General features: G+C 37.0%; 1 protein-coding gene across 3 annotated transcripts in view; it reads right to left on the reverse strand.

Moving 5' to 3' along the window:
- LOC100346553 (multidrug resistance-associated protein 1) overlaps window positions 1–26540 on the reverse strand; it is a 110485-nt gene that overhangs the window by 38562 nt on the left and 45383 nt on the right. For all 3 annotated transcript variants that reach the window (XM_002716653.5, XM_008267130.4, XM_070071921.1), the window contains 10 exons: window positions 25514–25768; window positions 21864–21929; window positions 19249–19386; window positions 17870–18016; window positions 14161–14245; window positions 13998–14064; window positions 12897–13023; window positions 7744–7920; window positions 4299–4466; window positions 3514–3676 (listed from right to left, as the gene is read on the reverse strand). In XM_002716653.5, coding sequence (XP_002716699.3) covers window positions 3514–3676; window positions 4299–4466; window positions 7744–7920; window positions 12897–13023; window positions 13998–14064; window positions 14161–14245; window positions 17870–18016; window positions 19249–19386; window positions 21864–21929; window positions 25514–25768 — 1393 coding nt within the window. The remainder of the gene's footprint in view (window positions 1–3513; window positions 3677–4298; window positions 4467–7743; window positions 7921–12896; window positions 13024–13997; window positions 14065–14160; window positions 14246–17869; window positions 18017–19248; window positions 19387–21863; window positions 21930–25513; window positions 25769–26540) is intronic.

Consider the following 26540-nt stretch of genomic DNA (forward strand, 5'->3'; position numbering starts at 1 on the left):
CACTGTTACTGACCCTGACAAAAGCTCCCCAACCCCTGCATGGTCCAGGTGAGATTTCCTCTGGGGAGCAGTGAAGGTCTTTTCTCCCCTCCGCTCCCACCCTGGCTTCATCCAGCAGAACCTCCCTATACATCTGTGGACACACGTCCAGGGCCTGTGCACCTCTACCCTCAAGAAAAAAAAAAAAAATCCTTGGTCCAGAGCTGTGCACGGCAGCAGAGCAATCTGCCTGTAGAGGGGTAGACCCGAGGCACAACAGCGCAGTTTCAGGAGCAAATCCCTGTCATTTAGACACAGAGCACCAGGACCTGAGAACTGGATGCCGTCAAGAATTAGTGGATTGAGAGGACTCTCTTGGGGGACACAATCCCCTGGTCTCTTGGACAGGGAGTTAGGCAGAGAAGAAGGTCAGACCGGAGACTCTGATGGAGCACAAGACTGGGTCAGGTGGACTCAGGTCTAAGGGGGTTAATGCAGGTGCATCAAACTGAATGCAACTGGCCTGCAGTTGTTGCTTAATAAGGTTTTTTATGTAATCCAAATCCACTTTTGCCCTGCTCTCTATGGTGGCTAGAGAAACCATGCTACAAAATGCTATCTATCTATCCATCCATCTATCTATTTTATCTATCTATCTATCTATCATCTATCTATCTATCTATCATCTATCTATTTAGTGATTAAAGTATTTTTGTGGCTTTTAAAAGCCTTTATTTTTTTAACCCAGCATTTGAAAAATCAAAATCCCAGAAAAACTGATCTTCAAAAACACATTCTATGGGGCTGGCATTGTAGCATAGCAGATTAAGCTGCCAACTGTGATGCCAGCATCCCATATGAGCACTGGTTCTTGTCCTGGCTGCTCCATTTCTGATCCAGCTCCCTGCTAATGTGCCTGAGAAATCAGCTGAGGATGGCTCAAGTGACTGGGCCTTGCGCCCATGTGGGAGACCTGGAAGAAGCTCCTGGCTCCTGGCTCCGGCTTGCCCCTGCCTTGGGATCTGCTATGCGGAAAACAGACATGTCTTCTCTATCATTGCTGCCATTTGGGGACTGAACCAATAGATGGTAGATCTTTCTCTTTCTCTTTCTGTCTCTATACTCTCCTGTTTGTAATTCTGCTTTTCAAATAAATAAATAAATAAATCTTTAAAAGAAAACAACATTCTATTTCTAGTACAAAAATTATCTCTACTTTCCATTTTCCTGAATTTTGACAGAAAAGACAGAAGTATTAAGAGAATTAGAGAAAAGGCTCAAATTACATTTTTCTAATTGGCATATTTCTGATGGGGAGGTGATAACTAGCATCTGTGAGTCAAACCAAATTCAAGAAAAATCTTGTTTTTAATCTGTTTTCTATATAGCAAATCCCACAACTTTGAAATTACACACTTCTTATTTTGTGGTAAATACTGAGCTTAAAATTCACACATTGCCTGACTTTAGAGCTATATTTTCTAAAGTAATGCGATTTATTCAAACATACATCAAGGGGTTTGTACACAATGATTGAACTTAATAAATAAAATTATTTTTATAGAAAAAATGAAATTTATACATAGAAGGCATCTCTAAAACAAACATGAAAAATATGTATTATGAAAACAACTATGCATGGATTTTAAAAAAAAAATTTGCACCAAAACAAGCTTATCTTTTAATTCCAGTTTACATGAGCTTTTTGTAGTGCCCTCATATATCATGTTGCCTTCAAAATAAATGGTATCAAGAAAAACAAGAAAGAGAGATACTGGCTCATAGCATTCCAAATCATCCTATTAACTGCCAATGAAATTCACTTCTAGATTCAACTGCTAGCAAATATCTGCTGTACACCTGTTATTTGTCTACCACGAGGCTACCTAAGTTCTGGAAATTGAGAAAATAATATACTACTACCTCAGTGTAGTCCTATAAGGCACTAATAGCCATATCTATCCTATACATAAAACATAAATTAACAGCCTGACTGAGTAGGCAAGGAATCATTTCCACTAGCCATTAAGAAAATGGGAGGTGTTTCTTTTACTAAGAATGACTACAGTCATATGATGACACATCAAATATTTTTAATGTACCTACAAATAGAATATTTGCAATGTGAAAATGAAGTAAAGATAAGGAGTAAGAAAACATAGCAGTACACAACTAGTGTGTGTTAGCTTAGGTTTAAGAGAAACATATCAGCAGAATAAATTTGGATTTGGATTTTGTGACATTAAAATAATGAATTGCACTGGTCTTATTATAAACTGCTTTCATAGTTTCATTGCCCTCATATCTAGGTAAAAGGTAAAGAGAGTTGATAGATGCCAATTCATGCAGAAAATAATGAGACATAGCTCTATATTCCTTCTTAACAGTGAAATTTCAAAATAGTTAGCTAGTTTTACAGTTTGCAGCGGCATTCTGGTATAGGAAAAGGATCATGATGTGAAAGTCTTCATGAGAAATCTCCATACCTATAAATAAAGGGCAATGGCATATCCAACTTACAGAGTGGCAAGGGTGGATCTCTGAGGAATCTTACAATAACACTGGATTGCAAACATCACTGCATCCTAAACATTATGTAAGGATCAAACCATTTCAAGTGTTTTAAAGCATCCGTAGATATGAAATTTGAAGTCTAGGATTATGGTGACAAAAATTAGTAAATAAAAATAACTGTCAGTGTTTAAAAGTGGAACAAATAAGGCCAGCATTGTGGCACGGTGGGTTAAGCCACCGCTAACGACACTGGCATCCCACAGCTGGTCTAATCCCAGCTACTCCAGTTGTGATCCAGCGTCCTGCTAATGTGCCAGAGAAGGCAACAGAAATTGGCTCAAGTACTTGGAACCCTGCCAACTTGTGAGAGACTAGGATGGAGTCCTGGCCCCTGGCTTTGGCCTGGTTCATACCTGGCTGTTATAGCCATTTAGGGAGTGAACCAGTCCATCAAGAACCCTTTCTCTCTCTCTCTCTCTCTCTCTCTCTCTCTCGTCTCACTCTCTGCTTCCCCTCTCCATCTGTCATTCTTTCAAATAAATAAATCTTAAAAAAAAAAAAACAACTTGGAGCAAATATCTTTCTCTTTGCCTTTCCTTGGATCATTTTTCTTCTGTTTCTCCTTCTCAGTGTGTTATATTACAACTCAGGTGTTTAAATATTTACTGTTTATTTCACATGAACTCTTCTCAATGTTATGAATTTTAAAGGAGAGAGAATATTTAGAACCATTATCCTCTGGACCTGAAATAGAGTTTATAGATCGCCTAATCAATCAGTTCATAGGTGAAGGAAGAGACTCTGGGACATTTAAAATTTGTCTTGAAATTATTAAATGAACTTGCATGTTAACTGACATGTCCCACTGTGTTTGTCTCTTTTATATGGAAAGAAGGTGCCCTTCATCGAAATTACATAGGGTGGATGAAGAAAAACACATAGCAGAAATCAGTAAATTAATGAACATTTACAATGAGTAGACACACAGCATCCTAGGCTTAGTTTTCATTGTGTCCTTACCATCCTCTTTGTCATTGAAGACCTGAAGGAAATTAGTGAGGTTTTTGCTTTTAGACACCAGCTCTTGGTGTGTCCCCATATGGGCAACTCGGCCATTTTCCATGACAACAATAAGATCCACGTGTGGCAAAAGTGTGAGGTTGTGTGTCACTAAAATACGAGTCTGAAAGACAAAAATGTTTTATTCCATAGTTACAAAAAATTTTGGCACAAAGAACCTATTTCAAAGAAAGCAGCAGTCCGTTTTTCTGTCTTCATTATTTCAATGGGTAATTTTTAATAGTGTCAGTTTAAGACAGCATCTATATATTTCACAATGAATGATGGTGTGCTGCAAGACAAGGAAATAGTTCGCAAATGTGACTTTAACTCTTTGGTTCAGGTAATTTTCATTCATTATAAATGAATCAATTTCATAGAAAATTCAAAGTAATTCCATAACTGTCATCCTTGCTTATTTTTGTAATATATGGTTCAATTACAAAGAGTATTTGACCCAAATCAAAATTCAGGTTCTTTATTTTTAAATCTTTCATATTACTTTTCATATATATATATATATAAATACAAGTGAATGAGAAACTTTTATCTTGGGTTCAACTGAGTAAGACAGTCGCACATCATTATTTAGTTAGCGACATATAAAGTCCCTTTATATTTAAAATAGGAATAGTGATATATCCTATATTAGACATTTGTTATAACTATAGGAATTGATTTAATTTGCCAAACATGGCATATACTTGGTAAATATAAATTCCTGTTTTCTATGACACTATGGCTACCTTGTTTTTCAAAAGACCTGAGGATCCTATCACGTTTTCAAAAAGCTGCTTTCCAACATGGACATCAACAGCAGACAAGGGATCGTCCAAGAGGTAGATGTCGGCCCCGCTGTAGACAGCTCTGGCCAGACTGACTCGGTGCTTCTGGCCACCACTTATGTTCACTCCCTGAGAAGAGAGCAGGAGAGAAACAAGACCAGAGAAGAGCATGTGGATCTCAGAGCACGTGCAGTTGCATTCAATCTTATTTTGCAGCATAGATAGACAACCAACCATCATGAAGCTCGAATATTTACTTACCCATGGATTCCCAGGTCTACCCCAGCCTATTTCCAAGTATCCCTCATTTGTGCAAATTAACAGATGAGTCTATTTTTTTCTTGACTGCTTATTCTCAAAAGGAGATGCTAACAAGCAAGGAGAAAAGAGTTTCCAAATCCCTCACTCTGAAAAGCCGTGTCTGTGGAATATTAAACAAGTCTTTTGGCTGCCAACCGTATACTGACACCAGTGATCATTTTTAAATTGACACGTAGGAAATTGAGAATAATAGCTGAATTACCAAAACAGTAATCAACATGTCCTATTTTCTCCTGGAGAAAGATTAGTACAAGTCTTGTTGGCAAAAGTACAACTCTCAGAAGCAAAAATAGGGAATATATATCACCTCGTGTGAGAATTAAATTTGACATGTACAGCCATGTATGGAGAATTATGAGGCCAGGCCTAATTTACTTGATTTATTTTATAGTTAGTATTTACATATTTAGTGTTAAGTTTTCAGTACAGCACAGAATTTAACCAGTGACTTATAATTATAAAATATCACACCTTCTTCACATTTCTCATCTTCTCCAAGTATGTTTATATTCAGAGTGCTAGGCTAGCACTTGGGATTTAAAGATAAATGAAGCAGAACTTCTGTCATGAGTAACTCATAGTCTGACAAGAGAGATAGGCAAGAAAAATAACAAATATACACACACACATGTATAAAGTAATGTGATGTGTGTGTGATTGTTAGTCTACAATTCATGGTTTTGCTATGAGCATTCAATGAATGTAAAGATATTTAGAACAAATATAGTACTAAGTAAAATCAATATTAGCTATTATCCAATCACTTCCTTCTCCAATCCATTCTCTGCTTTGCCCTCACTTATATTTTTGCATATAAACTTTGGATTCCCACATCTCCCCACTCCCATGATTCATGAGCAGTAACAAATTCCTGACTATAGATCTCAGATGCTCATATTCTGGTATTAACTCATCTCTGTAACCACTCTGACAATACTGTCCTTAAGTGGCTGATTTGCCAATCAGGCTAATATGTCATTTTATACTGGGCAGAAGATAGCCCTTCTGCTGGGGAGCCCACACCCTCCTTGTCCAATTTAAAGCCTACTTATGCTACAGATTCCACTGGAGAGTCATCCTCAGGGCACCAGCGCTGTGGCGCTGTGGCGCAGGTTAAAGCTCCTCTGCAGTGTCGGCATACCACACGGGCACCAGTTCGAGTCCCGGCTGCTCCACTTTCAATCCAGCCCTCAGCTGTGGCCTGAGAAAGCAGTAGTGACCCAAGTTCTTGGGCCTCTGCACCCATGTGGGAGACCCAGAAGAAGCTCCTAGCTCTTGGCAGATTGGCGCAGCTCCAGCCATTGCGGCCATCTGGGGACTGAACCAGAGGATGGAAGACCTTTCTCTTTCTATCTCTGCCTCTCCATAATTCTGGCTTCCAAATAAATAAATAAATCATAAAAAAAGAAAGTCATCTTCCAACCAGTGTGCCAAGGGAAGGGGTTCATTCTTGCCTTGCTGTTTGTTTTGTTGGTAAAACTGGCAATAGCCAAGTCAATCTCTCTCGCCATCCTATTAGCTCCTATCTGAGTCATCCTTGTATTCCCAATACTGAGTATTCGACAACTGGTGATCAGTTAATATTGGTAAAGATAGCTGGTGGATATCACGGACAGAGATCCACTGGACTGTAAATCCCTGGAAGGCAGAGTGACAGCTCACTTGCTTACCATTGTGTACCCCATAGCAGAACAAGGGCATATAATAAAGTGTGTGTGGCATATAATAAACTGTGTGTGAACAATTAAAGATTGCCAAAAAAAGAAAAGATAAATAAAAGTGAGGGAAAAGTCTCATTGTCTGGGTTGTTTCACAAAAAAAGCTGTAAACAGATTTCATTTTGAGATACTCAATTACATGTTGCATTAATGTGCATCAGCACATGAGGAGAAATTTCATTATAAAAAGAAAAAACTATAAATAGCAATAGCATTTGATGCCTATATTAAATCTATGTTTCCTAATTTCAAACTTTCTTTTTAAGTTCTTGGTAGTTATACGCTGTGAGACATAATATGCTTTGTAGATGGGTTTACTAGCATATTGTTCAATGTATTATTAAAAGGCCTGAAGAAGTCATATTTCTGCCTGATCTTAGCTACCACAACTTTGCTGAGGGATACGTAAAAGCCAGAAAATATTCAGGAAGTGGAAGAATATACTTACTTAATACTAGTGAGAAAGTACATTTGCAAAATAGCAGGTTATGAATGAAGCAAGCCTAGATAAAAGGTAAGTTCTCTATATTTTCTATACTCTCTTTTTTATCATTTTATTAATTAATTAATTAATTTAATTTTATCAAGTTATATAATGGGTTATGCTCACTCTATTTTGAGAATTAAAATCACTCTGAAAGAATTATTTATCCATCTTTATAGCACACATGAATTGTAGACTGAAGATTCTTTTGTATTCACATTTAATTTTAATGAGGATTTCTATCAGGGGCTGGGGATAATCTCTCTGGGTTCACACTCTGGGTCATGATCTCATCTCTCTCTTATTTTTTTTTTTTTCACTGCAAAACATGTAACAGAGTAATGGCACAGTATTATCACAATGAAGATAAACCAGGACCCAGGAGTGACTGGTAAACAAGGCCCTCTTCAGCAGGAAGGTGGCAAGGTGAAGTAGGAATATTCCTAACAGTGCTGTCTCAGGGCCTCCACAGAAGCCAGACCTGATGCCACCACTGGAAAAAGATTCGTTCTCATCGTAGCCTGGACTTTGTGCACAAGAGATGCAGGACAAAAAAACAAAACAGAATCATTATTCACTCATTAGAAAGTGGACAGCATTGTGCCAGCAAATGAAATGGAAGTGTTGCTGATCTAATTAGGAAGATTTTATTCCCCTATGTGGCTACAAACAACAGAATTTCCTACTGGTTTTGAACCTACTTTCCAGTCAATTTTAAATAATTAGCTGTTGTTAATGCTGCCATCTTGTCCACAGGAGTACTATAATGATTTCTTAAATTTATACTTGCACAGCTCTTCAAGTCCTCAGTAAAAAGGGTATCTTTTATTAGCACAGCTGAGTGGCATTCATTTCTGCGTATGATAAAATATATTTTACTAACTCTTTCTCCAATCTCAGTTTGATCTCCATTTGGTAACTGCTCCAAATCAGGAACGAGAGCACAGGCTTCCAAAATTTGCTCATAAAACTGCTTCTGCATGGTGGAGCCAAAGAGAATGTTTTCTTGCAAAGTGCAATTCTGAATCCAGGCCTGCTGGGAAACATAAGCCACAGAGCCCTAAAGAAAGAGAGAAAGAAAGAAAGGAATATTCTTCACATGGGAAAACGAGAAGTCTCCTGAACCAATTTAAGGGAATAAACACAGTCCATGGTTTTTGCCTTCTTGTTTCAAAATGTCATTTAAAAAATAGTGCAGTTTATTTCTTCAATGTAAATATATAGATCATAATGTCCTAATGGCACATATGTTCATGACAGTTCCCTTCCAAAGATTACTTTGTGGTTCTTTCTTTTCACTGTAGGTTCTATCAAAGTTGCCTGCCTGGTAGGTTTTTCTGGAAGCAGAAACTAAGTGTGTTAGTTTGTTGGGGCTGCAGTAACTCGGTACCAAGACTGGTTTGCTTAAATAATAGAATGTGTTTTCTCAGGGTTCTAGAGGCGAGGCCTCTGGGATGGAGGTGTCAACAGGGCTGGTTTCTTGGGCGGCCTCTCTGGTGTGTAAATGACTGCTTTCCTGCTGTGCATCTTATGGCATCCTCCCTCTGTGTGTGTTTCTGTGCCCTGACAGCTTCCTCCCACAGCGACAAAGGTCCTACTGGGTCAGCTGAGCTTAACTTAACTAACTCTTTAAATAAATATACTATCTCAAAAACGCAGCTCCAGTCTGAAGTACTGGGAGTGAGGACTTCAATACACGAATTTAGGGAGAGCACAGTTCGTTCCTATCACTGAGACAGACTTGGGAGTGCATATTTCATCTTCGGGATCGACCACTGCTAAAGGACAAAAGGAAGGGAAATTGGGTAAAGAGAGAAGTCACACTCCAATGGAGACCTGACCATGCTTTGGCCAACCCTCCAGAGAGCTGCCAATGAGGATCACCCCTAGGCTGGGGACAGGGGGACTTTTCTTCAGTCAAGACCAATACAGAAGGAAATGATATGCTACAAGAACTCCGTTGGCTGGAAGGCAAGTTTCTCTCCAAAGGGGAATCTGGGCAGTGCATACCCATGTCTTGTTATTGACATTGATCCCTTTTCCTAAATTCATTTTTGGCAACCTTCTGAGTGGAGATGATAAGGATGTGACAACTGCTACATAAAGCAGTCTCATAATTAACCCTACCATTCTTGAAAAGAACTTAAAATATTTGAACTGGAGGCCTACCTTTCAGTCTGCCCCATGGACTCTAGTTGAACATGATTTTGGAGTGTTTTGACTACGGCCCACTCCCTAACAATACCAGTCATTTAAAGTACTTTCTGAAGTAGACGTGTTTGTAACTATTAGCCTTTTGATTTCCTCCAGCTACATTAAAGATCAAAGGCTAACATTTAATTCTTCTTTGCTGAGCATGTAAGACACTGAATGGCTTTTGATAAAAGACAATATACTTTTAATCTGACCTGATCCTGCACACAAGTGTAATTGCTCTTGAATCGCAATGTGGAGTGAATAATGCAGCCTTTGAATAGAACAGCATATTAATTCAGCCCACAGGTGAAAGTCATTTTGAATACCTGCTACATATTAAGCAAGTTAAGCAAAAGAGAGTAAAAGAATACAAGAAAAAAGATGGAAGAATATGAAAAATGGCATATAACATACAATAGAAACTAAATCCTATATTGAGATGTATAGCCTTATACTAATATTATTACAAGAGTCGAAAAACAGGTGATTATTATCAAGGAGATATAGATTTTTTCCTTTATTATTATTTTGACTATTTGCCTTTCACAAAGAAAATGTATTTTATTTCATACTTAATAGTGTAACTACAAAGGAAAGGAGCAAGAGAATATCATTATGTTCTTAGTATTGTATCTACAAATCATGTTGAATCTGTTAAAACTAATTAAAATTTAAAAATTTTTAAAAAGAAAAAAAGCTACAGGAAAAGGCTTGCATATTAAAAGTCAATGGAACTGAGTATGATTTAGCAAACTCAGGCAAGTATGCACTTCTTCAAGGAGACATCTTTTTCAACTCTGTTATTAAAGGCAGATACCAATATAAATTCATTGAGAAACAAATCATGGACTTGCTATTTTATGAATCATTAAGAATCATGACATATACTCAGTCATTGCCCTCATTAAAATTAATCATTGTTGTTCATAAGCATTGTCTTATTAATAAACTTTTATTATTTTTGAAAAAGTAAAGTGGAATACACGTCTATCAAAATATGAATGACAGAGCTTAAAATAAAACATTACAGAAAAAGAATGACAATTTTCAACAGTAGGAAATGTGTGCAAATTAAATCCCCAGACTGTTGAACTTGATTACCATATAGTTCTCTTTCAGTATGTTTGTAAGGGGAAAATTCATTAATGGAATGGAGAATACAAAAGGAAATATATAAGAATCACAGGGTTTTCATAATTAATTTAGATTTTCAAATATTAGCTCATTAAAATTATAGTATCTAAGTTCAATTCATTTAAAAAAGGTGTGAGAGCTCTCCCTAAACAAAATATAATATTATTTTGAATGTTTCATTACAACACATAAACACAGTAAGTGTTCCTATAATTGTTGATTAAACTTTGAGTGTCCATTTGTGTGTTTGTATAAACATATATTATTTGTACACATAGACATCCAAAATTATTGTAATCAGTAAGCTGAGCTCATTTACTATTATTGGTATGATCAAAGTATTGGACCACTTGAGTTCAATTCCATCATATTGATTTTTTTTTTACTTTATGTACTTCTTTGTCATTTACTTTATATAACATATATATGCATATATAGAGTCCTATTTATTCTTTACAGTATGTGTTTTTTATTTTTATGTTTATGTGGCACATAAACAGCTATCCATATTTTAGGACAAAATGTGATGAATAATGTATGAGAATGATGATTGCCTCATTTTGAAGAATGATTATTTCTAAAGTTAAATGACAATGAGGGAGTCAGGGAGAAATAAATTTCTTTCTTAATATTTTAAATAAAAAAGTGCTAATTGAAAAGTAGTTTCCCAATCGCTACTATTCCATCAAAGAACATTTAATATCGAACATTCTTCATGAATGGTATCTGGTGGGAAATTCTGATAGTAAAGAAAAGTAGGAGGTCTTAGAGAGAAAGTTTGGAGGCAAAGGGCAATCTTAGAATTTAAAAATTGTGGTTAAAATGTCTCCAAAAAGTGATCAAGTAAATACTGAAAAAGCAGAAAGATGTACACAAAAACATTTTTAAGCTCTAAACGTTAAGTTGGTCAAACTATTATAATGATCATATCACTTAATTAGATATAATCAAGATAATAAGGATTTTACTTATAAAATCAGCATAGAAATGTCTGGGGTAATAATTCAGAGTGCAATACTTCCAATCCTGCCATTGACCCAAATCAAAGTCTTCCTGAAAGCCAAAGTGACCAGTTCTAGGGACAGATAGTATCTTCCGACATGGACACCTGTAATTTAAGATAAACAGAGTTCTCTGCTTTACCATTACCAATGGCATTGTGCTGGTTTCTTTTGCCACCATCAGCACTTTCTTAATTATAGACACTGGAAGATACAAGAAATAATCTTTAAGTCTTACCATGAGAGCTTCAATCATCACAAAGATGATAATGATAACCATGAATATTCATAGGGAGCTACAGGTCTCTGCCAGGAACTAGGCTAAGTTTTGACACACAATCTCATTCAGTCTTCACCCCAGACTTTGCAACTCACTGCCATTATCACTGTAGTAGGTAAAACCTAGAATTTACATGATTTTTATCAATTTCTAATCATGTTCAAGATTCAAAAAGACTAGTGCATCTCTGATTACTTTTTTAATTCTTGAAAGCAAAATTGCTTTTTAATGTTTTGTTTCCTTTTTATTTATCAGTTTAAACATTTATCCTAAGTGCCTTTGATATTTCCCTTGCTAGACTATGAACTCTGAAAGAAGAGGGGCATTATCTTATACATATTTGTTTGCTTGGTGCTAAGTACTAGGTGAATAGTATGTGTTCGGTAATTACATGGTAAAAGTAGTTTAAAAACTAAAAGAAAGTAACATTTTATAATATTTTGTAAAGGATACTCACTAGACTAGGAAAATTGATGATTGTGTCGGCCTACAGAAAAATGGTGGCTTGCAATCATCATAAAGAACATAGGGCCACAAGACAGCACATGTGATGTTAAAAAACAAGTGTAAGATTATCAGAAAAAGTCTATATTAGAGAAGAGTAATCAGAGAGAAAAGTAATAATAAAAATTAATCATGACATTTCTGGAATCATAAAAGATATAAGGATAGGAGGAAATATATACTGTGAAGAAGTATAAAAGAAGGTTTAAAATTAATTTTTTCCAAAAAATTTAAAAAGGAGAGTGTGAATAAAACTGTTCTCAGATATAAAAAGTTTTCCCATCTTGTGAGAAGTGAGTAGGAAGGACTGGGTTTCTATTTTATTAAGTTAGTTAGGTTTCAGCAAAAACGGACTGGATAGACTACTGTTTCAAAGGAGAAAGAACTGCTCAAGAACTTATTCAACTCTTCTTATTAATGACCTTTACTAATAGCACAAATGGCTGAGAGTGGGTGTCCCCATAGACTAATGCCTGAATTTTAGATGTACTTTATTAATATTATTATTTTTGGAGGTTTTTTTATGGCAAATATTCTACCCATGAGCAGCTAGGAGACACAATAGCAATGAAATGGCCATAATTACTTAGGAAATCTTGCAGTGAATTATAACTGAAAACCTAACCAAAGAGTAACATACATCACAAACATTTATTTCCAATTGTTTGCAACTCAGTGAAGATGGTCAAACAATTACTATAAGCATTCATAAATGATCTGCTGAAGTATGTGGAGGACAGAATTGATACTGATCCATGCATAGCTATTAAATTGCTATGGAAATGGAGATGTTTGTTATAAACTAGAAGTGCCCATTAAATATTTGCATCAACTCAATTTGATAGATGGTTGTTGACGCCGACAAGCTGGCTATCGCCTCTTAGATTAGGAGAAGATGAAAGAGAGAATCACCAGCATTACCTTTTTTTGGACTACTCCTGTGAGCTTCTCCATTTCCCCTAGAATGGCAGACAGCACAGATGACTTTCCAGAGCCAACTTGCCCAACCACAGCCACTAAAGCTCCCTCTGGAATCTTTACGTTCAAGCTGAAAGACAAGAAAAAGAGAAAGATGACTTTCTGCTATGCTTTAAATAATTTTTATTTCTGAAAGAGAGAGAGAGAGAGAGAGAGAGAGAGAGAGAGAGAGAAAGAGAAATAGCTCCCAGCCACTGGTTCACTCCCTCAAGTGCCAACATTGACTAGGACTTAAATTAGGAGCTGGAATACAATCCAGGTCTCCCACGTGGTAGAAACCCAACTAACTGAACTCTCACTGCTGCCTTCCAGGGCATGTTAGCAGGAAGCTGGGCAGGAGCTGGAGCCTGGAATTCAATCCAAGGTACTCCAATGTGGAACATGAATATTTGAACTACTGAGCTAAATGTTCACTCCATTGAGAGACAGAAAGAGAGCAAAATCTCCCATCTACTGGTTCACTCCCTAAATTTACACCCTAGTTGCGGCTAGGAGCCAGGTGGAAGCCAGGAGCCAGGAACTCATTTCAGGTATCCCATATGGGTAGCAAGGACCCAACTACTGGAACTATCAACGTGCTGCCTCCCAGGGTGCACATTAGTAGGAAGCTGGAATAAGGAGCTGAGCCAGGACTCATACCCAGGCACTCTAATATGAGATGCAGGAGCCCCCAAAGATATCTTAACAGTTAGGACAAATGCCTGCCCTGGTTATATTTGCTAATGCTGTCCGTTCTTATATAAGACATTGTATATAGCACTGAGCATCATCCCAGAAATTGTCATGTTTTACCTTCTTCTATAAAAATCTAGCTTTTTAAAATGCAAATCAGACATGAGCAATCAAATGTTGCAGGTGGAGAAACAAATAGAAAAATGGATGGTAACATTCCCATGAAAATGAAAGGCACAATGAGAGATTTTAAAAAAAGTCATATTAATTTCTGTAAACTCATCTTCTTATACTCTAAGAAACAAAATCCGTGAATATCATGGAACACAATATTAAATATTTTACACATAGTTTCTGCAAAACATCACTTACTCTTTTAGTACTGGAATCCCTGCTTTCTCCCAGGAAAAAGAAGCATTTGTGAATCCAACGGCATAATCTATGAAGAAAAAAAAGGACAATGATGCATTTTTAGGACCAATTTTCTTCAACCCAGGAGTCAAATAAATATTGACTGTGAAGAGAAAATGCTGACCTCCTGCATAGTTTGTTTCGATATTCTGAGGAAGAATCTCCTCAGAGTTGAGAAAGTCTTCCAAACGGCCCAGTGATATCCTTGTCTATCAAAACAAGCATATGGAATTTATTTGAGGTTCAAATTGAGCTTTAACCACAAAGATTTTCCTGTGATTTGCAGTCTGATTACAATATTCGATGCAAACTGAAGATGTCCATGTCAGTGTTACAAGCATGGCTTGGATTGTTTTAATGCTGTAGACGCCTTCTTCCTTAAAATGAAAAAGGGTTTCATGGTTCAAGTATCAAAATAGATATCACCTATTTAAAAAGGCACGAGGGGGCCAGCGCTATGGCATAATGGGTAAAAGCCACTGTCTGCAGGGCCGGCATCCCAAATGGGCACTGGTTCTAGTCCCGGCTGCTCCTCCTCCAATCCAGCTCTCTGCTATGGCCTGGGAAAGCAGTAGAAGATGACCCTAGAGCTTGAGCCCTGCACACATTTGGGAGACTTGGAAGAAGCTCCTGGCTCCTGGCTTTGGATCAGTCCAGCTCCAGCCATTGTAGCCATTTGGGGAGAAAACCAGTGGATAGAAGACCTGTTTCTCTCTCGCTCTGCCTCTGCCTCTCTGTAACTCTTTCAAGTAAAATAAATAAATCTTTAAAGAAAAAAAAGGCATGAGAAGAAATAGAATTTCCTTATTATTGTAGAAAATCCATAATACTGATTAACAAGTAGAAATTAACTTTCCCCCAGCTTCTCTGAGTGTAATTGATAAGTAAATAAAAATTGTATGTAAGGTATACAGTGTGATGTTTTGATACACATTCACGTTTTTAATGACATAGAAATCAGGCTAATTAAACATGCATCACCTCACATGCTTATCTTTATTTCTTTTCTATGTGTGGTAAGAATATTTAACATGTATTCTCTTAGCAAATGTAAAGTAGAGAATATCTTATTATTAAGCAGTGTCACCATGTTGGATATTCGGTTTCCAGAACTTATTCATTTTATAACTGAAAAATTTATGACCTTCCACAAATATCTCCATTTTTTCCACCCCTAACAACCACTGCTACTCACTGCTTCTTTGAATTCAAACTTTTCCAATTCTATATGTGAGATCACGCACTAGCTGTCTTTTGCTGTCTGGTTTATTTCACTGAGCAAAAGGTAGTATCATGTATTCACAAATGGTAGGATATACTTTATTTTGTTTTAAAGATTTATTTTATTTATATGAAAGACAGAGTTACAGAGAGAGGTAGAGACAGAGAGAGAGGTCTTCCATCCGCTGGTTCACTCCTCAGGTGGTCACAATGGCCAGAGCTGTGCCGATCCGAAGCCAAGAGCCAGGAGCCAGGAGCTTCTTCCGGGTCTCCCACGTGGGTGCAGGGGCCCAAGGACTTGGGCCATCTTCTACTGCTATCCCAGGCCATAGCAGAGAGCTGGATCAGAAGAGGAGCAGCCGGGACTAGAACCGGTGTCCATATGGGATGCCGGTGCTTCAGGCCATGACGTTAACCCACTGCACCACAGTGCCTGCCCCGGATATCCTTTAAGACTGGAAAATATTCCTCTGTGTGTGTGTATCTACACACACAATAGCTATGAGATAGATACACAAGTATACATACATACATATACATATACATTATATAGGTATTAGACATTTCATTTTTACACATATACTTATACACAATACACATTTTCTGTACCTATCCATTTGTCATTGGTCACTTAGGTTATATTTATATCTTTGCAACCATGAATAAAGCTATAAAGAACATGGCAGAGATATCTTTTCAAGATACTGATTTTGTTTCCTTTATATATATACCCAGATGTGGAATTGTTGGGTCATATGTTAGTTCTATTTTTGATCTCTTGAGGGAACTACATATTGTTTTCCATAATGGTGTACCAGTTAACCTTCCCAACAATAGCAAACAAAACCTCCATTTTCTTCACCACTTTTCCAACACTTGTATCTTCTGATGTGCTTGATAATAGACATACTAATTAATAGATACAAAGTGGTATTTCATTGGGCTTAATAAGATAAAGTTTTAAGGACAACTTCAAGACTGTTGAATGAAGTCTGTTTCTAATAATAAAACAAACTGCACTTTAGTTTTAGTGATAATAAATATTGTTACAATAAAAAATATATAGAATATTTAGCTACTGTTAGCATAAATAAAATAGCATTTTCTCCCCTGGAAGTGACTTCAATGAAGTCTCAAGTATAATTTATTTACATTCTGCTAGGAGACTTGTGTGTTAACAGGTAAATGTATTAGGGCTGTAGTTATGTTCACTAAGTGTCTGTCATATTAAGACATATGGTTTTTTTTCTCTTTTCTATTTTTTCTATCTTTTCTATTTATTTTCTATTTTATTGCCCTTCAAACAATTGATCTCCTTATTTGTCAAGTGAAGGTGGCAGACTATTACTAGGAATTAAAGAATACTTTAGAATACCAGACCTGTAGCTGGATTCTAATTTTGAAAGCAAAACAAAACTATTACTCAACAACTGACATTTTCTTCAAGGAAACTGCTGTGAAAACAGATGCCAAAAGTATCACATCGATAGTACGTCGATGCCCTCTGTTGGTTGTTACATGTAACATGATATGGAAAAGCTAGGGTGTTACAAAAATGCCTTACTTGGTATTTCCCATTCAATCGTTATGTCTTATTCAAATAACAACAAAATAATTTAAAGGCAAAATTCTTAGATTAAAGGGTTGGCACCAATAAGCATAGAGTCACTTGTTTATGAACACAGACCTGCAGAAAGGGATTCAAATGGAAGATATTCCGACAAGGCTCACCTGGCATTCAAAATTTTAATTAAGTCTCAGAGTACAACAGACAAGGAACACACTTTTGTGGATTCCCTGTGTTTTTAGCAGTCTTCTACTCATTGTAATATCTAAACAGACTCAGGGATTGGAGACGATAACTAAAGGCAGGCTGAACCAGGCATCCCAGGGGTGGTGTGTCGGCAGACTGGTACTATCAGCACTTTTTCCCCCCTGCTCGTTCATTGAGTACAGATGGAATGCTCTGAACGCTGGGAAAAACTCAGATCCAGTTCCCCACAAAGCACCTAGTTAGAACTTTTCAGCTGACAATAGAAAATGAACCTTTGGGTGGCAGAGTGGCTAACACCAGCTTTTTTGTTTGTTTTATGGTGCACAAAGTGATAGTTTATTTTTTAAATGGTGAGAAACACACACACACACACACACACACATGTGAGCATAGTTCAAGAACACAGTGGCCAGGAAGGGAGAAGGATGGGGGAGGGAAGTAGAGAAACAGGGCCTCAGTGGCCTGGGGGGGGGGGGGGAGCCTCTCCTGGGAGAAAAGCATAAAGAAGGAAGACATGATTCTTTCCATTGCATAATGTTCCCGGTGACTCATTAATTCAGGGAGACTAATTTTGAATGTGGCATTTAAATAACTGCAAAAGTGAAATAAGGTAAAGAGAAAAGACACAATTACGTTATGTTAACCAAAATTTAAAAAAAATACTTAAGGATATGGATATGGCAACACTGCTTTGATCACCAGACTTTGTGACATTATATATGTGTATTAAAATATACTAAACCCCACAAAAAGCATAATAAACATTTAAAGAAAATATCTTAGAAGTATAGATTTCAGTAGAGGAATCATTCTTAGTTTAATGGCACTCTGAATTTACCTGGACCACAGCTGAGATTATTACTGGTAAATCAAACAGAGGAATCCTCAAAATATTAAACAACGATATAGATGTGAACACTTTAGTGGCTGTTAAAATATTTTCTTCATCCAGTAAGAAATAGATGCCAAAAGTAGCCAGAGACACCTAAAAAAATACAGATTTTTTCCATATGTTTGTTACTAATAACATTGAGTTACAGTCACAAAAATTAGAAAAAAAATTCTGTTTATTGAAGTTTAATACTACTGCTGAGGAAAATGAAATATAGGTTTAGTACAGATTATAAATTCATGAATCTTAGACAATTATACCCTTGAGACCACATGACCTAGCTCTATAAGACATGTCCTTCTTTTACTAGAATTTTTGCTACCATTTAAAATATATACCATGGGTGGGCATTTGATGCAGTGGTTAAGTGCTGTTTTTGGTGCCTATAACCCTTATCGGAGCACCTGGTTGGAGGCTTGGATACACCTGTTGACATCCAGCTTCCTGGTAATGCAGACCATGTCTCAAGTAGTCGGATCCCTGCTGCCCACATGGAAGACCAAGACTGAGTTCCAGGCTCCTGGTTTTGGGCATTTAGGGAGCGGACCAGGAGGATAGATGATCTCTGTTTCTCTCTGTCTCTCTCTCTCTTCCATTCAAATAAAATGGAAAAAAAAAAAAAACACCTAAAACTGTTAAATATATATACCATTTTATATTTTCTCTAAAATGGAGAGTTTTATGTAAACACATTTTCAATTGTTTGTGCATATATTCTAACAAAATTATCATGCTTTTCTTAACATGTGAATAAATCATGGCTTACAAGATTTCTATTTGCTCTTACAGGTTTCATGTGGAAAAAGGGTGTTTCCAACTGCTGTGAAATGACATTTCTCTTTTGTAATGAGGAAATGGATGCCTTATTATTGTGTTAATGAACTACAGTAATGTATATAACTTGTCTGGTACACAGTGAAAACACTCAATAGATGTTACTTCTCTTCCCAGCTCTGTACAATGTGTCTTTGTGTTCGTCTTAAAAGGGATTAGCCTTACAAATCAAACTTTAGAGCTAGAATGAAGCTCTGAAATACAGGTAATATTTTTAAGAGTTAGGAAGGCATATGCTCAATTTGTGAGAAATTTTTCAATACATAAAATTCCACTAATGAACACTACAGACCAGTGAGAGCACTCATGATATTTTCCCATGGTCTAAAACTTTGGTTCTCTAATCTACATAAATTAATGACTGCATTTCTTGAAAATTTTATTTTAGGTATAGAAGGTTTTTAGCATATTCAAATTAATTCTAGGTAATTTTGAAATCAATCTGCACATTAAAATTTAAAATGAAAATAGAAAGTTTTATATAGACTCACCAAGAATGGAACACAAGTTAATGTCAGCATAGAAAATACAGCAAGATACCTAGTTGATTTTTGAAACTCCAATTCCTGATCTCTAATTTTGATAATCTTATCTTTATAGGCAGGTTCCCACGCATAAAGTTTCAGAATCTGTAAAGGAGTTAGGCAATGACTGACAACATCACAGAAGAAAAAAAATGTATCCATACAAGATATGCCAGACACACACACACACAATTATGAAGATAACAAACAGCATACTCATACAGAAAAGTAAGTTGCTCCTACTTCTGGATGAATCAAAATGTTTCCTTAAATTATGGATTTTTTTTTTTAGGTGGGGAAACACTATCCCCCAGCCTCATGTCTCTCTTACTCATCAACAAACTATTTCTGAGGCACACTTTGGCAACATCCCAGCTCTAGGCAGGTGCTCCATGGCAGCCTGTGTCTGGCTAATCCTGTCACTCTTTGGCCTGCCCAACTCTCACCTCTATCCACTCCCCATTTCTTCATAGCTAAGCTCTTCTCCCTGGCTCTGCAATTTCTCTAAGACTGATTAAAATTCTCAAGCCATGCTCTGCAAGATGACTGGGGTTGTGAGATTGTAAACTATTTTCAGACACAGAAAGTATGGGGAAGCAGGATCACACGCTGGCACACTGTGTAGACTAAGAGTGAGACAGACCTGTGTTCGCACTGCACTCTTTGCTTAATCTCATGTGTCTACTTGATTGAGCCATGGTGCCCAGCTGTTTGATCGAACACCAGTGTAGATTTGTCCCCCCGTTGTTTCCCAGAGGTGATTAGCATTTGATGTGCTAGACTGAGTAAAGCAGATCACCCTCATAAGAGTGGAGTCCATGCTATAGTTAGGTCAGAGGCTTTGTGAGAAGATGAAGAGCTTCTCCTATTAGAAAGAAATCTTGCCTCCAGACAGCATTCAGACTCAATACTGCAGCACCAGCTGCTGCCAGAATGCTCTATGGGTATCAGATTTACCAGTCTCCTCAATCATCTGTGGCTCCCCCCCTTTTTTTTTAAACATAAATCACCCTTCCTCTCTGGCTGTCACTGACTCCGTAAATGTAGACATGTCACTTATATGCTCCAAGTCTTTGCCTCCTGATTTGTAAAGTGAGCATGAGAAATCTTTTTTCTTGTGTTTATTTATTTCAGCAAACAGATAGAAAGTGATAAGCATAATGTTTGCCATATAGAAAATGTTCCATAAATGGCAGCTATTACAGTATTTTCAGAGAGAGGCTTTATGGCACCTGTTATCAGATCCCAGGAATTTCTGACTGCTTCTACTTTTAAACTATAATAATTGATTGCCATTTGGACAGATTTCCTAACCTAGTTTGGCTGGGGCTCCTACATGAAGTCTTGGACTATGCTCAGTTCTTGAGGAAATATTCTTCCATTACCTAGAGTGTACTAGTCTTATTAACAAAATACAAAATTTCTTTTTGTGAATATCAATATTTAAAACCCATATATACATATTATGACACTAACCTATATACAGATATTGTGATACTTATTTTTTTGGATGTAAGGGCTATTAGTTAACCTGCTAAGAGCTGCATTTAGATCCTATCACTTTGGAATATGCGACTATACTAAATAATTGAGCAAAATTTCAGAGCTACTTGAGCCTACCTAATTTCTGAAAGATAAGTGGCTACCAGTCCTTTTTCTAGGTATCTTTACTCTAAAAATTTATTCCACTTTAGTAATTTAGATTTTTATGAAATTTCTATGCAGCACATTACATAGAGGATTTGCTAATTCTAACACGAATCAAAGTGTGTATGTATGTATGCATGCATGAATGTGTGTGTGTGTGTGTGTGTGTAATGGGGATATCTTGTGTATATAATAATAGAAGCATCATATACAGGGAATTTCCTATATAAATGTCAATGCTAATTTTGCTTCATGGAAAAATCTGATTATGCATAATCTAGGTGCAACAGAATTTTAAATGATACATATAATTATATAGAAAAAATTCATGCTGTTTCACTCATTTTAGTACAGAGAAATGAATGGGGAGACTCTCCTGGGCAAAAATAATTTGCAAGGTAGCTTTTGTAGAATCTCATTTATATGTTTATTTCTGTCTGACATAAATAATCCCAATAACATCTCATCACTTCCCATGTACAACTCTGGTTTTATATTGATGACAATGTCATTGCCACTCTTGCCTGCATCGTCTTCTCTTTTTCACATACTTTCTTAAAGTGAGCAACATTTTTTGTCTTTTAGGATATTTGTGTTGGGTTACTGAGTAAGAAACGAAAAGAAAATGCCTGCGTTTTATTTGACTTTGCATTTAAATGATATTTTAGTAATAAAAATCCCCTTAGATTTGAAATCTAAAATCCATTCTCAACACTTACATGTATATAAGGAGACTTCAAAAAATTCATGGAAAATGACATTTTGTTGGAAAAAAATTGAAATCTATACATTTATTTCATAACATGTATTTGCCATGAACATTTTGAAAATCTCTTGGCTGTTATTTTGAGATATTAAGACCAGTGTGAGCCTCATTGGTTACTTATTGTTATACTCTGAATACTAAAATCAAAAGCATATCCCTCTTTCATTACCTTAATTCCATGTAAGATTTCTTTGAGTAGTTTTATTTGTTTATCTTTGTTCTTCGTTTGGCTTTTCTATTTGATGGAAAGAAAACAAAACCATATTTTATGAAGCTGGTACCATTTTCACTTAATGTACAGATGTTTTTAAATAGTTTATTTTCTCTATATAAGATTTAGCTCAGAAAAGCATAGTATAAAGTGGAGCCCCAGTGGCACAATCGGTAGCACACGGTACTTATACAGAAAAGCATATAATATTTAGACAACACTATTCTTTGGACATGTTAGAAAAAATAAACAGGCAACTTAAAAGTAGGCAGCACGGGGCCAGCCTGGTGGCATAGTGGGCTAAGCCTCTGCCCGCAGTGCCAGCATCCCATATGGACGCTGGTTCTAGCCCCGGCTGCTCCTCTTCCAATCTAGTTCTCTAAGGCCTGGGAATGCAGTAGAAGATGGCCCAAGTACGTGGGCCCCTGCACCCATGTGGGAGACCCTGAAGAAACTCCTGGCTCTCAGCTTTGTATTAGCCCATCTCTGGCCATTGAGGCCATTTGTGGAGTGAACCAGTGGGTGGAAGACCTTTCTCTTTGTCTTTCCCTCTCTGTCTGTAACTCTACTTCTCAAATAAATAAATCTTCAAAAAAATAGTAGGCAGCAAAATGAAAGCAATAAAAACAGTAGAAAATATATTTATTTAGATATGAGTTGTTTAAAAATGTATAGTAAAAATAATATCCATATTCTACTAAAATGAGATAAATTTCCCAAAACTCCCTAAGTATAATCTAAAGATATACATACACATTTCTGTTACAGAAATGTAGTAAGATAAAAATGAAGATCTCTAAAAATTTCTCTTGTTCTTTGGAAATTCAGTAGTTAAAATGTGTGTTTTCATTTATTATTTATCTGCCTGGGAGAGAGAGCAAGAATGAGAGCAAGAGTGGGAGAGCATTCTTCTGCTCACTGGTTCACCACCCACTGCAAGGGCAACAGCCAGGGCTCAGACGGGCTGAATTCAGGTGCCCAAAACTCAGTCTGCTCTCCCCGGTGCATGGCAGGGACCGGGCTGCCTCCCAGGGGGTGCAGCAGTGTGAAGCTGGAATCAGAAGCAGAGCCAGGACATGAATTCGGTCCTCCACAGTAGGATGTGGGTGTCCTAAGCAGCACCTCAGCTGCTGTGCCCACTGCCCCCTTCAAAATATACATTTTCAAATTCCATACCTTTTTATACATTTTATTTTATTATTGTATACTTATTCAATTGTTTAACAATTATCATAGGATTTTATTTCTGTCACTGCTTCTGCATTCCTTATTAAAGATCCCCTCCCCTAACATTGCCACTGTTTGTTACATATATAATAATAAGCATGTGTGTATCTTAATGATCACATTTACAAGTTAACACCCATATCATTGTTTTTGCCATTTAAAGGCATATATTCTGATTAATGTCTATGCATATAATATTGAAGTCCCCTTGAAGATTCTAAGACTACAGAATAACATCCTAATAATGTATTTCCATTACTAATAAATTGGTTTAAATGACACCATTTAAAATGAAGGATACATTTTTAAAAACCAACAAAGATAGGCCGACATCACGGCTCACTTGGCTAATCCTCTGCCTGCAGCGCTGGCACACCGGGTTCTAGTCCCAGTTGGGGCACCGGATTCTGTCCCGGTTGCTCCTCTTCCAGTCCAGCTCTCTGCTGTGGCCCAGGAAGGCAGTGGAGGATGGTCCAAGTGCTTAGGCCCTGCACCCACATGGGAGACCAGGAGGAAGCACCTGGCTCCTGGCTTTGGATTGGCACAGTGCTCCAGCCATAGCGGCCATTTGGGGGGTAAACCAACGGAAGGAAGACCTTTCTCTCTCTCTCTCTCTCACTGTCTAACTCTGCCTGTCAAAAAAAAAAAAAAAAAAAAAAAAGAGAGATATTCATTGTAATTACAAACAAACCAGCTATTTTAACCACTAGTGTTTAATACTTCTTGTTCATATTTATAATGCTATCTTCTAGTTCTCCTCTTTAAAGATGTCACAAGTTTTTGAAAATTTCATAAAACTATAAAGTACAGATTTTCAGCATGTAAACAAATTAAAGTAATAAACTTTCCTCCCCTCCATCTAATGCCATGATTGCTGCGTTATCTCTGGATTACTTCTATGCTTATAAAAACAGTTTCCTAGATGTACATCTTCATGTATTATTCATTGTACACATGTGCATGGATAATGTATTGATGGATTGTGTAGTAATTGATGTACTAATGGATTGATGATCTATGTATTCCTATTCATGACACACAAGTGGATGTATGAACGATATATGGAGCCAACCTTCCTGATCTGATCCTAGGGTTTCCCTTTCTGTGTTGTCAGGTACCCATGGTCAAACACGGTCTAAAAATGTGAAATTAAAATTCCATCACTAAACAATTCATAAAGTTTCCATTGTGTGCTTTTCTAGGTAGTGTTATGAAGCCTCCTGCTGATCCACTTCATTCTGCCTGGATGTGAATCATCCTTTTGTCCAGAAACTCCCTAGTGAGTAAGGAGGTCCTGCTGCATACACACATGTACATTTCTTTAATCTGCTTCAGCACAGAGAACCTTGATGTTTCCCTTGTGCTGCATCCTGGTGCCCTGTGTCTACCACACAGTAGGACATCACAAGGTTTACTGACAGTAAGTTGAATGAGTGACTGAACGTGAAGAAAGAATAGTAAGCTAATTCTGTGACACGTTAGCTGTGCACTGGCTGTATGCGACAGTCCTGGCTCCTTTCAGCCCAGGAGCCCTCGCCATCAGACAGTCTAGCACGCTCTGACCCCAGGCTGTGCACGTTCGGTTCCCTCTCTTGATGCATCCTTGATTCAGACATTCACTTAGATTATTCCTTTACCCCACTGATAGGTCATTTTCCTTCTGAGAACTTTCCTACTGCTCTAGGTAAAACGACAAACTTGGTTCTCTGTCACCTCATCCTACTACTTTTCTTCATGTACAAATTACCACAAGGCACCATGCTATAAAGTGTCCTTCAAAAAGTATATGGAAAACAGAATTAAAAGACAAACTTTGTTTTGGTGAAAAATAGTTTTAGAATTTATCCACAGTTGTTCATAATATGCATTTTCCATATATTTTGGAAGAGCACTTGAGTATATCTCTTTTCTTAAAGACATATTTATTTATTTAGAAGGCAGAGTGACAAAGATAAAGGAAGAGACAGAGTAAAAGAGAGATTTCAGTCTGCTAATTCATTCCTCAAATGCCCACAATGGCCAGGGGTAGGTAGGCCAGGCCAAATCCAGGAACCAGGAATTCCATCTGTACTTGGGCTGTAATCCAGCACCTCCCAGGTGTGTTAGCAGGAAGCTGAGTTGTAAGCACCCAGTAGCCAGGACTGGAACCACACACTCTGATATAGGCTGCAGATGTCCCAAGCTGAAACTTAATCCATTGTGTCAAACTGTCTACCTCTGTATGTGCCTGTTTATTTCTTTGCTTGATGCTTGTCTGTCCCACCAACCCTATAGGAACTGGAAATTGTCAGTTATGTAGGCACAGGATGGATGTCCATTTGATATTGATTGAGCAAATAATTTTGGATTATATACATATAATGGAGTAGTCAATTTCTTACCTTCAGCTTTTTCACTCTAATTGCCACTAAAGCATTTATTGGTATGACAAGCACCAGGACTGCCATGCCTGCTAATACTGCAGGACCCAGCTCCTGCCAGAGGAGTGATATGGCCATCAGGATTTGAAATGGAGCTGACCAAAGGAGATTGAGGTTTGCTGTCAAATCCATGAGCTGCTGGGCATCTGCTGACATTAAGTTAATAATTTCCCCAGTAGAATTTTGTTTTCTAGAAACATTTGATAACAGGAGAGCCTGTAAAAAAAGAAGCAAAATATTTTAGCATTCCAAAGATTATGGATCTGATAATTGTTAAAATAAATATTTATATATTTAGGAAAATATATGAGGTTATTTATGTACTGGAGTCATTTATATATATGTATATGTGTGTGTGTGTGTGTGTATATATATATATATAGAGAGAGAGAGAGAGACATGAGGAGGTGAGGACATAAAATTATTGGCCGAAGTTCATAGCTTTAGAATTCATGAAGTATTGTCAAAGAGTAACATTTGTTTCCCAAGCAAACAAGTGCCTTTCATAGCTTGTTAAATATAAAATTGCAAGCAAATCTGATGCATTATACATTGAACTCTCTCCATTGATGGCACCTCTATAATGCTGAACCATCTGAATGCTATCAATACCAAAGCACATCAACACATCAATGAATACTGATGAATAGGATTCTTCCAAAAATGTGGAAAGATAAAAAAATTTTAAAAATCTCAGTTCTCAACGTAATTACTATCTAGTTGTGCACACACAAATACAGGTGGATTTTAAGTGTAAAAATAGCTAAGAAGGGCCATGGGAATTTAGAGAAATAAGAATATTGGAAAGGCCTCATGAAGCTAATGTTTCCCTTTATGCATGCAAAAAGTATTTATTATTTGTATTTTGAAACCAACATCCTCATGAATAATTACTGATAACTTCTTACTAAGAATTCTGATAGAAATCCATTGATTTTATTCCCTATCCATTTAAAATTCCCAGTGAATACATTAATAACTGAAAAAG

This window comes from Oryctolagus cuniculus, chromosome 4 (genome assembly GCF_964237555.1).
Source record: "Oryctolagus cuniculus chromosome 4, mOryCun1.1, whole genome shotgun sequence".
In the NCBI taxonomy this organism is placed as follows: Eukaryota; Metazoa; Chordata; class Mammalia; order Lagomorpha; family Leporidae; genus Oryctolagus; species Oryctolagus cuniculus.